Raw genomic sequence first — 13,075 nt, forward strand, 5'->3', positions numbered from 1 at the left:
GTTGATCATGGAACCGGGTCGCAAAGTTTTCCTGCAGAGTTTCAACCAATGTTGCATAACAGGCCGTTTGCTTTTTCCGGGTGGCACCGGTGGCTTGTGCGCCTGCTTTTAGCAGAGAAGGAAAATGCTAATTCTCCCTTTTGAAGATGTGTTAAACAGTTTGAGTTTGTTAACAAACGCAAATACACTTTGCACTAGGTCAGGCAGCATTTTTTACTTTCCCTGCAGGTCCAGGTTCAGTCGGTCCAGATGACACAGCCTGTCGACCCAAAAGGCCAGCTCCATAATCCACTTGGGGTCTGAGAGCTCCGGATAATCCTTGTCCTTCTGTTCCATGAACAGTTTCACAGCATCCAACAGCTCAAAGAAGCGAGACAGCACTTTTCCTTTAGACAGCCACCTCACAGCGCAGTGCAGCGGCAGGTCTCCTGGAAGCCCTTGGTCGAGTTCAGCGAAGAAATTCTTAAATTGCCTGTGGTTAAGAGCACGCGTGCGGATGTAGTTTACGATTTCCATCACAGGCTTCATGACGTTGTCTAAATTCAGTGATTTGGACACAAGTTGCTCCCGGTGAATGATGCAGTTTTCCAAAACTCGGGAAATGTGTTGTCAGCTTTGCACAGCCCCACAAGCCCGTTCACAGATCCGAATATAGGTGGCACTCCATCCGTGGCTATTGCAGTTAGTTTCTGCTTGGGCACATTTGCTTTCAAAAACACATTTATCACTGTTTATTTTACATCCATGCCATGGGTTCTGTCTTTTAATATCACAATATCAAGGGGTTCTTCTTTTATAACACAATCCTTTGAGACTGATCGTGCAAATATTGCCAGCTGAAGCTTGTATGTCACAAGACTCATCCAATGCCACACTGAAAAATTCACATGTTTGAAGATCAGAGTGTAACTGAGCTTCAATGGCGGTGTTAATGTCCGATATTCTGCGTTCAACAGTGTGGCGGGACAGTTGGACGTCTGATACCGCTTATTTCAGTTTTTTGTTTTCTGGAAACAAGATTTCAACCACGTTACTGAGGCATTTTTGAACAAACTCCCCTTCATTGTACAGCTTTTTAGCTCGTGCTATGTTCCAAGCAACTTGATAAGATGCGAGCGTTACGGTCTCAGAGTGCTTCATTATTTTTTTGAAAAACTGTGTCTGCTTTTCTGCCTGACTTTTCAAGGTGTTTATCTTCCGCTTGCGATGTTCCGTACCTTTTTGGAAGTCCTGGTCGATTTTAGCATGGAGTGAGGTGAAATGGCGCTTATTAGAAGTATTCGTTGTTCTCGCGTCCCAGGAGAGTAGCTTAAAATAAGGAGACCAATGGAGTCTCTCAAAAGGTTCAAATGGGTTACAGTGTTTCCCACACAATGTTAATACTTGGGCGGGCCGCCCAGGTATATTAAGGCCCGCCCAAGTATATTTCGGACCTTTTTTTTATTTTTTGTATCCGTCCGCGAGCGACGCCATCTGCGAGTGATTAACTAATGGACAATGAGCCCTCGCTCTACGTCTCCTGTGCCTGTTCGCTCTGCGGTTGATTAACTAGGGGACAATAATCCCCCCCTGTTCGCTCTGCGATCGATTAACTAGTGTATGATCCCTCGCTCGACACCTCCTGTTGGTGCTGCCATCGCGTGGAGGGAAACGAGAAACGGAGAAGATGACGTTAATTTAGAAAACGCGGACACTAAGGTAAAGTAACTATTTTCTCCTTATTGTGTTGTTGTTTTCTGACTTTGGTAGGAGATTCGAATTATTTGAAGTTAGTGGCAACTAAGAGTGTATTTAACGTAACCAGGCCTACTTTGCTGCGTGCAAGTTACGTGTGCTAAATTAAATATAAAAAAGATTATAATTCGTTTTCTCTTCGGGCTATGCCAGTTAGAAGGACACAGATTAACTTTAGCTAAGGTTAGACTGTTAATTTCCCCTGCATTACTCCTCAGATATGAGTATTCAAAAATATTTTAAGAGAATACGGCGTGAGGATGAGGAGGAGAGACGAGGAGAGACCACAGGTAACTTAGCCAATGTTAGCATTTTGCTTGCAATGGCAATAATAAATGCATAAGTCTCAATAATGATATATGTCGGTTCATTTGACCTGAAATTATACAATTTCAGTCAACAGTGAGTTGCAATGCAGAGACCAAACTAGATTCAAGCTTGTTTTCAATTCTAGCCGGTGGTCAGTGAAGATGCTGGCACAACTAGTCAGAGTACTGAGGGAGAGGCAACAGGTCCCAGTGTGGTAGAAGCAGCAGCAGGTCTCAGTGTAGAAGCAGGTGCAGGTCCCAGTGTGATACAAGCAGCAGCAGGTCCCAGTGTGGTACAAGCAGGTGCAGGTGAACAAGCAGCACAGTTCCAAGCACCACAGACACAGACACAGACATAGTATAATAGCAAGGAGAACTCTACCATTTAAATGCAGTAATACCAATGCATTATTTTCAGATTCCAAGCATCGCCACTCAGGATGGAACCCTGATTGGCTTAAAATGCCACAGTTCAAGAATTGGCTCTACCTCACCCAGCATGGTATGAATGGCATTTGCAAGTTCATATTTGTAATAAAACTTATTTTTTGTAAGAATTAACACGTTTTTCTTTTTAAAAAGGAATGTTTTGCCGAATCTGCAGGCAACACAAGCCTCCAATAAAGAAAGGCCCCTTAAAACGGGCTTTCATAGAAGTTGGGATTCTTGTTTTCCACAAGGATTATATCGAGCGCCACATCTCCTCAGAGCCTCATCAATATAGTGTTAAGCATCAGGTCTCACTTGCATCAGGTATATCATTTTTTTATGTAAAGCTAATTTCTGCAACCTATCAACCATGTTTGGCTCATATAATGAATTATGTCTTTGCCCTTGGTCTAGGCTACTCAGTGATGCAGGCTTTTGAGCCCACAGTTATTATGGAGCATGAGGCCATCATAGGTGGATTCAAATGTCTTTACTGGCTAGTAAAGAACGAGATTGCTCACCACACCAACTACCCTAAGCTCTTAAGTTTAGCTCAGCTTTTGGGTTGTGATTACTTTGAAAAGCTGAAGGTAAACCTAGTACAAAATGATGCTTGTGAAACTAAGAACTTTAACCAGCTAAATGTTAAATGATCTCTTTTTCTCAGGTGGATCAAAGAAACAATTATCAATCACACAGAATAGTGGATGAAATGCTGGAGATCCTTGCAGAGATAGTAGAGTCGCCTATTTTGGAAGAGATAAGGTCATCTCAAGCAATCAGCCTAGAGGTTGATGAAACCACAGATGTATCTGTAAACCGCCAGCTGGATTTACATGTTAGGTGGGGTATTTTTTAAAGGAATGATGTGCATTTAAATAAAGGCCTAGTTAAACTTAATATTTATTAATATGTGTGAAAACCTATACATTTTTATTTTAGACACCTGGATAAAGAGGGTTATGTTTTCAACCACTTCCTTGACCTGGTAACTCTGGAAGATGGGAAAGCTGACAGCGTTGTTGCTGCCATCAAGAGTGTACTACAGAAGAAGGATCTCCCGGTAGACAGGCTCTACGGACTCGGGACAGACGGTGCAGCAGTGATGACGGGTATGGAGTTTATTGTTAAATCTAATGGATTGTGTGAAATGTGTATTGTCAGCTGTTATTAAAGGAAACAAAATGACGCCCTCAACACTGCATTTAATTCTTAAACTTAGGCCGTCTGAATGGAGTGGCAAAGCAGCTCACAGACAGTTTTCCAAAGCTGGTTTCTGTAGCGTGTGCTGCTCACAGACTAGCACTGGCATGCGAAGATGCCTCAAATGCTGTCAGGTATATGGCAAACTTCAGGAACCACCTGCAGGAACTGCACCTATTCTTCAGAAATAGTGCAAATAGGTCAGCCACACTGAGTGCTGCCGCTACCACTCTTGGTCTGAACGACTTGAAAGTCAAGGTGTGTTTTCACCTATTTTCATAATACTATTGTGGTGTCATATTATTTACATATATTTTACTTACCAGTGTTTCTACTTGTTGTTAGGAGGTGAAAGATACAAGGTGGCTATCGCAGCACCTAGCCGTTCAAAACCTCCAGAGGAACCTTCCAGCTGTGCTGGCTGCTCTGGCGGAAGAAGCGAGCACAAGGAAGTGCCCAGTGGCCAAAGGTCTATACACCTTCTGTGCCACATACCGCTTTGTGGCTGCCCTCTACCTTCAGGCAGATGTGCTGCCCCACATTGCAATGCTGTCCAAGGTGTTTCAGAGAGCTGATGTGAACTTTCTCCACATAAAGGAGCAGGTAGATTACAAAGAAATGCATTTGATGCTCCCAGTTATTTGCATTATCCATCCTATTATATTGTTGTCTTTTTCCACATTTAGGTGCCAGTCACACTTGTTACTCTGAGGAGAATTCTGGAGGCAGGCGAGACCCCACTCCCCGGAACGTTCCTTGCTCGCCTACACCAAGACTTGGACAACCCAGGTGGACTTGGGGCGTTTAGCATTGCCGGAGAGGAGGAGAGGATCAGGAGGGGACACGGAATTCTGGAGCGCCCCCGGGAAGATATGTGGGCCAGATTTGTCAGAGACGTAAATACATCCCTTCTTACTTTTACATTCCAATATTTATTTTCCTTGAACTGAAAAATGTATAATATCATTCCAGGTCCTCAAACCTTACATCTGCAGCCTGGAGAGCAACATTGAGAGCATGTTCCAGCATATTGAAGTGCTGGGGGCCTTCAGTGTCCTGGGTCCAAAGGCAGTTACCTCAAATGATGTAACCAACATTTCAATGTTGCAGACCCTTGCCAACAAATTCATCCCAGGGCAGGATGCCACAGTTATCCAAGAGTGGACCTCCTACAAGCAGCATGTTCTTGAAGGAACATTTAAGGTTGGTAAATACTTAAATTAATATGAACTTGACGGTTAGAATTGCTTGTTTTGACATCTGTAAATGTTTCAATTATACTGTATACTCATTTGCCCTGCCTTGGCTAATCTCTGAAGGACAAGACACAAGCTGAGATCATGCAGCTCCTGGCCAGTGAGAAGGACGAATGGGCAGAAATATACCCAAACCTCAGCCTTCTCTCTTCAGTGGGGTTGGTCATCCCTGTCTCCAGTGTAAACTGCGAGAGGGATTTTTCTACGATGAACAGGGTAAGTGTCATTCCCTGTTGCATGTCATTCTGTATAGTTCATTTAAAACAAACTGTCTGTTTTACAGGTGAAAACTGACATGAGAAACCGACTGAAAGGGGAGCACCTGGCTGCATGTATGCGGATAGCAGTCAGTGGACCAGCACCAGAGGCGTTCCCATACACACAGGCGTTGGAGCTGTTCTTCAACAAACCCAGACGGATTAAGTGCTCTGACAAACAGTGCCATCTTTGTACAAAATGAATATTGCCATACAGTAATGTAAAGTTAATGAATAAACATGTTGTTAAAACTTGTTGTTTGTCACATGTGTTGCACATCACAAAGCCCGCCCCGCGGTCCGCCCGCACCGCGCTCCGCTCGCAGCCCCCCCCCTGGCACCTTCCCCCCCAAGTATATTTCAGATCTGTGGGAAACACTGGGTTACTTTAATTAAGTAGTGTGGTAATGGAACAAACAGAAGGTGGTTCGAGAGAGCTGCAGCTGCCGTCTCGCAGTCGCGGCCGTGGAGAAGAGAGCGAACAAAGCTCCGTCACCTAACTATATATCTCATAATTTGGCTCCTCCTCTTCAATGGCGGCTGTGGTGACGCAGGGGGACCTCCCACCTCGGTTTTCTATGTCCAATATCGCGTAAAACAGAGGATTTAGACGTTGTGTCTTCATTGTATAACTCCACACACCTCCTCTCCTCATACTCTCTTTCATGACTTTTTATTTAATGAATTTTAACGGCTGTAATTGTTGCTAACAAAAAAATGGAAGTTAAGCTCACTGTTGATATTCCGGAGACTTCTTCCGGTAAAGCTTTTCAAAATAAACTTTAGCAACAACGTTAGCCACAAACGAATGCTAACCGGAAATGTTTTCAGAATAAAAAAGTTTTAAGCGTACTGTATGTTTAAACTAAATTACGTCATTAAACATTAATTTTAATTTCTTACACGCTGAAGATTTGAAGCCTTGAAATGGGTTAAGCGACCGTCACACTGTCCCGAAATTGACACCCGATGGACACACGATTAAGGAAATGTTCAAATTCGGCTCTGATCATAGCAACATCGGGCCATTCGTGATGGCATCTTAAGCCATCGTATGACCACCGGTGGAGTTTCTCAGGCTCCGGCAGCAACTTCGGGAGCGATGGCAACATCTTTGGCATGCCAAAGATGGCTTAAGATGCCCTCACGAATGGCCCGATGTTGCTACGATCAGAGCCGAATTTGAACATTTCCTTTATCGTGTGTCCATCTGGTTGTTTTATTGCACAACAAAATCGTGTAAACATATTAAGTAAATAACCCAATTTGTGCTCTGTGAAACTAAAAAGGATATAATATATTATTCTGAAGGCGAGGAAGTTGTTGTTGCTATGGAAACAACATGACGGAGAAAACTTAATATCTTCTACATATAAAGACGAAGAAAGTAAAGAACAAAGTCGGAAAATATCAGTACAGTATCATAATACTTTAACATTGTTTGTGTTACTTTCGTTGCAGTTGTATGTCTTAAATGTAATGTAAATGTTGCCTTTGTGTGTGGTTTGGGGCCCTCTTCGTGCGAAATTCACAATTCCATATTTGTGTGTCCATCGGGTGTCAATTTCGGGACAGTGTGACAGGGGCTTAAATTCTGTCTTGCATATAAGGCAAAATGGCTTATATAAAAATATGAACTCTCCCACTCTACTAAAAACGTCCTATGTTCGTCTTCATATTTTCGCTTGACTGTGCATTTCTTCCCTGACATTTTAGGATCAAACTCAGTTCATGGTCAGATAGTGTTTAATCAACGATAGGTTTTCCCCCCCTCAAAGGTGATTGGTTCACTGCATCACAGGTATTATTGTGATTGGCTCTTTGGCCACATAAAAATTAGACGTGCTGTCATACTCTCATACTGACACCTGACACCACACATACACACGTAGGGAAAGCCGGGACGAAAGTAACACGGGACGAAAGTAAGGGAGCGATTTTATCCGAGCCCAAACAACTTTGACCGACCAAATTACGTCAGAATTATCAGCATTCAATACTTAACAGAAAAATATCAGGTTGAACTGTCAGGAGTCCGAGTCTCTCCCCCACACTCACACATATAACATTTGATATGAACTGAAGAGCTGCATGAAACTGGGCAAAGAGCTGCGGGTTGGCCACCCCTGCCATAGGCCATAGGGCTGAACTCCTGACCTCACCACTGTTACGACCCGCCCTCTACTCAGTGGTAGTGGCTCGTGGGGAGACCCGCAACATAAAAGAAAACACACCAAACATTAAGCACTTAGCGGCGGCCATTTATTTGTGGGTTACAGCCGTAATACACATAGGCCAACCGGCAAAAGAACGAGGTCTGGAGGACTGGCAGAAACAAACAAAAGCAGAAGGGTGCCTTGGGCCAGCCACACCACGGGCCGTAGGACCCAGGCGTCCCTCCCCTACCCAAAAGTCTAACATGTCACTACGGGTGAGACAAAGAAAATACAATGCTATCAGATCCTCCTGAGGAGGCGTGTGGCGCAGTGGGTAAAGCCTTGGTGGTGGGATCAGGGGGTCACAGGTTCAAACCCCACTGCAGTCAGCATGTCGTTGTGTCCCTGGCAAGACACTTCACCCCAAATTGCTCCTGTGGGGATTGTCCACAGTATTGAGTATGTAAGTCACTTTGGATAAAACCGTCCAACAAGTAACATGTAATGTAATGTAATGTAATGTGATCCTTCAGAATACACAAGTTTAACATAATAACACACAGCGGCTACAGATCTGAAACACCAGCTAGATTGTTCCCGAACAGTGTCTTCCGGCCTCAGGGTCGGGGGAGAGACCTCTTCTCCTCCAGCTTCCCCTTTTAAGTCCCCAGCTGAATGGAATTAGGACACCTGGGGGAGGCGGAGCCAAGGGCGGACCAGGTGTACCTGCGCAGCAGAGAGACAGAGAAGACAACAGAAAAGGGAGCACGTAACAACCACACACGTCAATAACACACTTTTCATCTTTTCATTCCACACATCCACTTATTTATATATCATTACTCTAATATACAATATGTATTCTACTGAACAGGGTTTCATTTGATATTATGTTTTATGTTATTTAGTGGGAATGCTGATACAGCATTCCAACTACTTGTTCTTCTACGCACAAATTCTTTATTCTTATTATTTCGCCGGGTCATTTTGCGCCTCTTCTGCTGCATTCCATATCGCAGAAACTCTGTTCAAACATCAAAACGTTCAGCTCGATCGGGAATCAATGACTATTACTTTTCTCATTCATAACTTTCATAATTCCAGGGATATATCCCATAATTCATCACATTTGTAACATGGAAGTCAATGGAGAAACTCTTCAGACTTGAAAAATCTTCATGCGACTTCAACTGCTAACTGTTCCTTCATACTTTCACTCCTTCAGAAACCTCATTCCAACTTTAAAATGTTACACATCTTTCTGACATTATTCGTGTTTGACAACTTTTAAATCAGATTCATACTTTTAGAAATATTAAACATTGTTCAGACCTTGGTAAAGAGGCCTTCTTTAGATTTTAACATTAGTGTGTGTTGCGCAGCTCGTTAAGGCTAGAGCGCGTGATGTCACAGCTAGAGTGGAGGACAGCTTGAAATTCGCCTTCATATTTTTTTTAAACCTGCCATAATTCCCAAACCCTACACTCCTGAGACAGAATTGTTCATGAAAAACTTAGGAAAACCTCTCCTAGGTTGGAAAATAAAAAATAATTTAATAGAAAAAATGCCTCTTGAGGGCGTGAAGTGACAAAAACCTTCAACATGTCTCCATTAAGGCCCATTGTAAATTCAGCGTGATCTTTCCTCACAGCAGCAGCCGCACACCTTTAGTTAATCTGCCAAAAAGGGCAGATTATTGACCCGAAAGTACACAAAATGTACACTTCAGATACTCAAGGTCCTTGAGAAGCTTCACGCTTTGAAATTTCACCGATATCTGCTACGGTTCTTCAACAAAACGTTCACATGTAAGAGGTTTATCTCTCATTCAGAACAATGGAAAGGCTCTCCTATCACTGATTACTGCACATCACCATGGTAACATTTGATCTCTGGACACACAATGTCGTCACCTCAAACACAAACTCAGAACGCAACCAAACATCACATGATGGTTAACACTGTGGCCCTCAACAGCTCTACGTCAAATCTGATGTTACATAATGTGGTGTTACCATGGCAACTGTTGGAGCGCCACCCAATGGTGGTGGTGGTAGGTTCACCTCTGCTCCGCGCCGTCCGTTGATGAGTGGTCAGTTAAAGGAAGAAGGATTCAAACACCGGGATAAAGGATAAAACAATAATCTGTTTTAATGGTAAAAGCAACAATACAAAATACAGAGTACTCTGCAACAGTACAAAATACAGAGCACTCCGGACTCAAGTCCTACCACCGTGTGATGTACGTACCACGACAGTCAGTCAGAACAAGAGTGCCGAGCATGAACATTGGACAGCTTACATACAGTTTCTGGGGGAGGAGTTGTGTCGGTTGCTCCTCCCTTCATATTTCCAATTGGTTGCTTCACTCCTGGGCGGGCCCCTAGACAGTGAGTTGGTAGTTCTCCATTGGCCGGTTTCACTTCTGGGCGAGCCCTAGGCAGCGAATCAGAGTGAGTCAGCCATTGCTGCCCGGGAACAGAGTCTTCCACTCCTGAACAGAGCGTGAGAAATTCGGAGTCTGGCGCTGATAAGTCCAAGGCCGTTTTCATGGGCCATTTTCATGGAGTCAACATTGGGTGAACATAACAATCTTTATCTTTGCACCTGGCGCTACTCCCTCTTTTTCCCAAGCATACATTTTACAAAGACTCCCTCCTTTCCCAAGACTATTGGCTCCTAAGATATGTCGGGCCGAGGTTATAGTTGTTGAAGCCGTTTTATACAAAAACAGGTTATACAGGTTACTTTACAACGCATCCCTTTCCATAAAACACGATGTCGCTGTAACTCCAATGGACACAGTCCGATCGTCACCAAATATCACCGGTCCATGGCTCAACAGCTTTACGCCAAATCTGAGATCTCACCATATGCCGTTTCCATGGCAACGCATCCCCCACTGTAAAACACGATATTGCTATAATTCCTATGAAAATGGTCAAAAAGAGTTACAACCCGGCTCCTGGGCTGCAACATAAAGCGGGGAGGCGAGACGAGGGGTATGATATAATGTTCGTTTATTCATAAAAAACAAACAAAAGGAACCAGCAACAGGTCCCTGACGCTGGCACGGGGAAAGTGCCCAGAGGAGACAGAGAGCGACGTATCCGGCTGGGCTCTTTATTGAAGGCTTCCGGCCAGGTGCAGTTTGTCAGGCAATGGAACCTGCAAACACAAACACACACACACAACCAGACGGCACCCCACATGGTGTGGAGGGTTCGTCACACCCATAAGAAAGGAGTTCCACTAGAACACCGTTAACTACCTAAATAGCTAGGAGCTCTTCTCCGATACTTTGGCGTGGACAGAAGACCACTCTGGCCAGTCCCTTGACCAAGCACCTGGAAGAACCCGGAATGTCCTTCCAGAAACTGCAAACTAGCCCTTTGCAACAAACCCAAGACCTGACCCCCAGGTTGCTGCCGAATTGGCTTACCTGTCTGACATGATTTAACGTGCCGAGACACATCTCTCTTCAGACCAGGCCAAAAAACATACCACGACATGTAACCACATGTTTTACGGACACCCAGATGTCCCGACTGCCCATGCGCTTTCCTGAGGACCTCCTCACGAAATCTGACTGGAACCACAATCTGATACACTGGCTCACCAATGAAGTCTTTCCCACGTGACCACCACTTTCTGACCAGCAATCCCCCTTGCAGCTGACAACCCCTGGTGACACCATTACCATCCTCGGTGGAGAGAACTGCCTAAAAAAACGGACTGAGGGAGACATCCGCTTTCTGCTCTATCACCAACTCACTGCGGGATACAGACAACAACAAGTCAGGAATAACCACATAATCTATCTCACTGACCTCTTCACCCTGCTCAGACTCCTCCTGTGCACGGGTCACAGAGCAAGCCACCAACACTCCAGGAGAGCACTTGGCATTCTCCTCTGCGTTAACGGATGGGTGAAGTGTCTCTCAAAATCTTTACCGGCACGCTGATATCACTTCCCACCAATGACACGTATCCGGTTGACACAAATGCAGAAAACAGTGGGTCCTTCCACCCGCATGGCTCATTAATCTGCTGACAGGGAGAGATGACAGGTAAGGGTACCACAGACACAGCACAAGCAGCAGAGTTAAACTGGCCCAGACAGTCCCCCCTGCTAGCCTTAGCTTTTGGACAGTCAGCCTTCCAGTGCCCTCTCTCCCTGCAGAAATGACAGATTTCCGAATCACCCTGTGGCTGACCTCGCATCTCACGCACAGGTTTACCCCAGTGCGGATTAGCTTTCTCTTCCCATCTCCCTGCTGAACGATACATACCAGCTTCATCCTGGCCCCTGAAAACTCGACCGCCCCTGTACGTTAGCACATAGTCATCAGCCAGTGCAGCAGCCTTTGCAGCAGTCTTCAATTTGCGCTCGCTGATGTAAACCGCAATGTGGCTGGGTACAGAATTTTTAAATTGCTCCAACACCATCAACTGACATACTGCAGTATACGTTTAGACATTCAGGGATTTACACCACCTACTGAAAAAGGTAACCAGATCCCTGGCAAACTCAACATGGGTCTGTCCGCTAGACTGCTCCCAGGACCTGAACCTCTGTCGATAGGTCTCAGGGACCAACTCGTAAGCCTTCAACACAGCAGTTTTAACCATTAGATACACTTTTCTGTCCGCCACCGTTAAAGCAGAATAAGCTTCCTGGGCCCTACCTGTTAGCACACACTGCAGCAATAAGGTGCTATTAGCATCTGACCACTCTCTGCTCTCAGCCACACGCTCAAATAAGGAGAAATATATATATGGATCCCGCTCATTGAATTGAGGCACAACCCGCAGATTACCGGCAACGTCAAATGGATTAGCTCTACCAGGGAAATTAAAGGACTGACTTACACCACCAGCAGGAAAACCCAACCTCCGCTCCGCTAACTCAAGCCTTTTAATTTCTACCTGCAAAAGCAACAGTCTCTCTCTCTGTTCAAAAGTCCGGTCTGTATCACGGCAGCCAGACATGTTGACACTGTCTCTGCCAGGATCAACAGTATATTTTCCCCCTTTGAAAACACCTAACGCTAACAGATTTGCTCTAACAATCCCTTATGTTTTCCTTCATCCTTTTATCCACAACATCCAAGCGGAAATGTTCAGCAACACAGATCAGCTGGTCACGTGAGAAGCCCTCCAGTAGCTCCTCTAGCTCCTCTGTAGGCGCTCTCACAAACTCCTCCACACTCTCCATCATGACAACACTGTGTGGCACGCTAACGCTACTATACAGCCTACACTCTACCGCGGCCCTGCCTCACAGTAACTGGCTAAACTCCCCGCTAGTTTTCAGGTGCTAGTTATGGCGGGTACTTACGCACTAAATACCATAAGCTCGGTGAAGCAACCGAAAAAACGGCAACTCCACCTGCAGCCTCGGCGTGCTCCCGAGCGAATAGCTCTAACCACTTTCACACCACACTACAACCCCCCCCCTTACGACCTCCAAGGGAGACCAAACTGAAACCTAACAGGGACAATACCAACGTTACGCGACTGCCGCGAACAAATGGTCAGTGCACCACACCTAACTCGCATTCCAAACAACCAGCTACCTTACTACATTCACTTACCCTCGTCAAAGCTACTCCCAACAAACAGTGCGCTCCGTTCACAACAACATACTCCATTTGCGAAAACTAACTCCACTGACCAGGTTCAACCACGAGCCCCCATATGTTACAACCCGGCTCCTGGGCTGCAACATA

At 45.0% G+C, this 13,075-nt stretch overlaps 2 protein-coding genes across 3 annotated transcripts in view; both read left to right on the forward strand.

The window, feature by feature from the left end:
• The window catches only part of LOC307039451 (receptor-type tyrosine-protein phosphatase gamma-like), a 1,005,384-nt gene that overhangs the window by 936,006 nt on the left and 56,303 nt on the right, over positions 1-13,075 (forward strand). The gene's annotated exons all lie outside the window — the stretch shown is intronic.
• LOC307039442 (zinc finger protein 862-like) lies at positions 1,699-5,439 on the forward strand. 2 transcript variants are annotated; one of them, XM_079681536.1, is made up of 11 exons: positions 1,699-2,544; positions 2,625-2,795; positions 2,886-3,061; positions 3,139-3,314; positions 3,414-3,583; positions 3,694-3,932; positions 4,020-4,277; positions 4,361-4,570; positions 4,647-4,877; positions 4,994-5,146; positions 5,214-5,439. In XM_079681536.1, exons 1-11 carry the CDS (start codon positions 2,505-2,507, stop codon positions 5,388-5,390), a joined length of 2,001 nt encoding a protein of 666 aa, XP_079537662.1. In that variant the 5' UTR covers positions 1,699-2,504; the 3' UTR covers positions 5,391-5,439. The 2 variants fall into 2 exon arrangements, with proteins under 2 accessions (XP_079537662.1, XP_079537661.1); XM_079681535.1 differs by having other exon boundaries at positions 1,702-2,544; positions 2,625-3,061.

The sequence above is a fragment of the Notothenia rossii genome (assembly GCF_949606895.1).
Source record: "Notothenia rossii genome assembly, chromosome: 5".
NCBI lineage: Eukaryota > Metazoa > Chordata > Actinopteri > Perciformes > Nototheniidae > Notothenia > Notothenia rossii.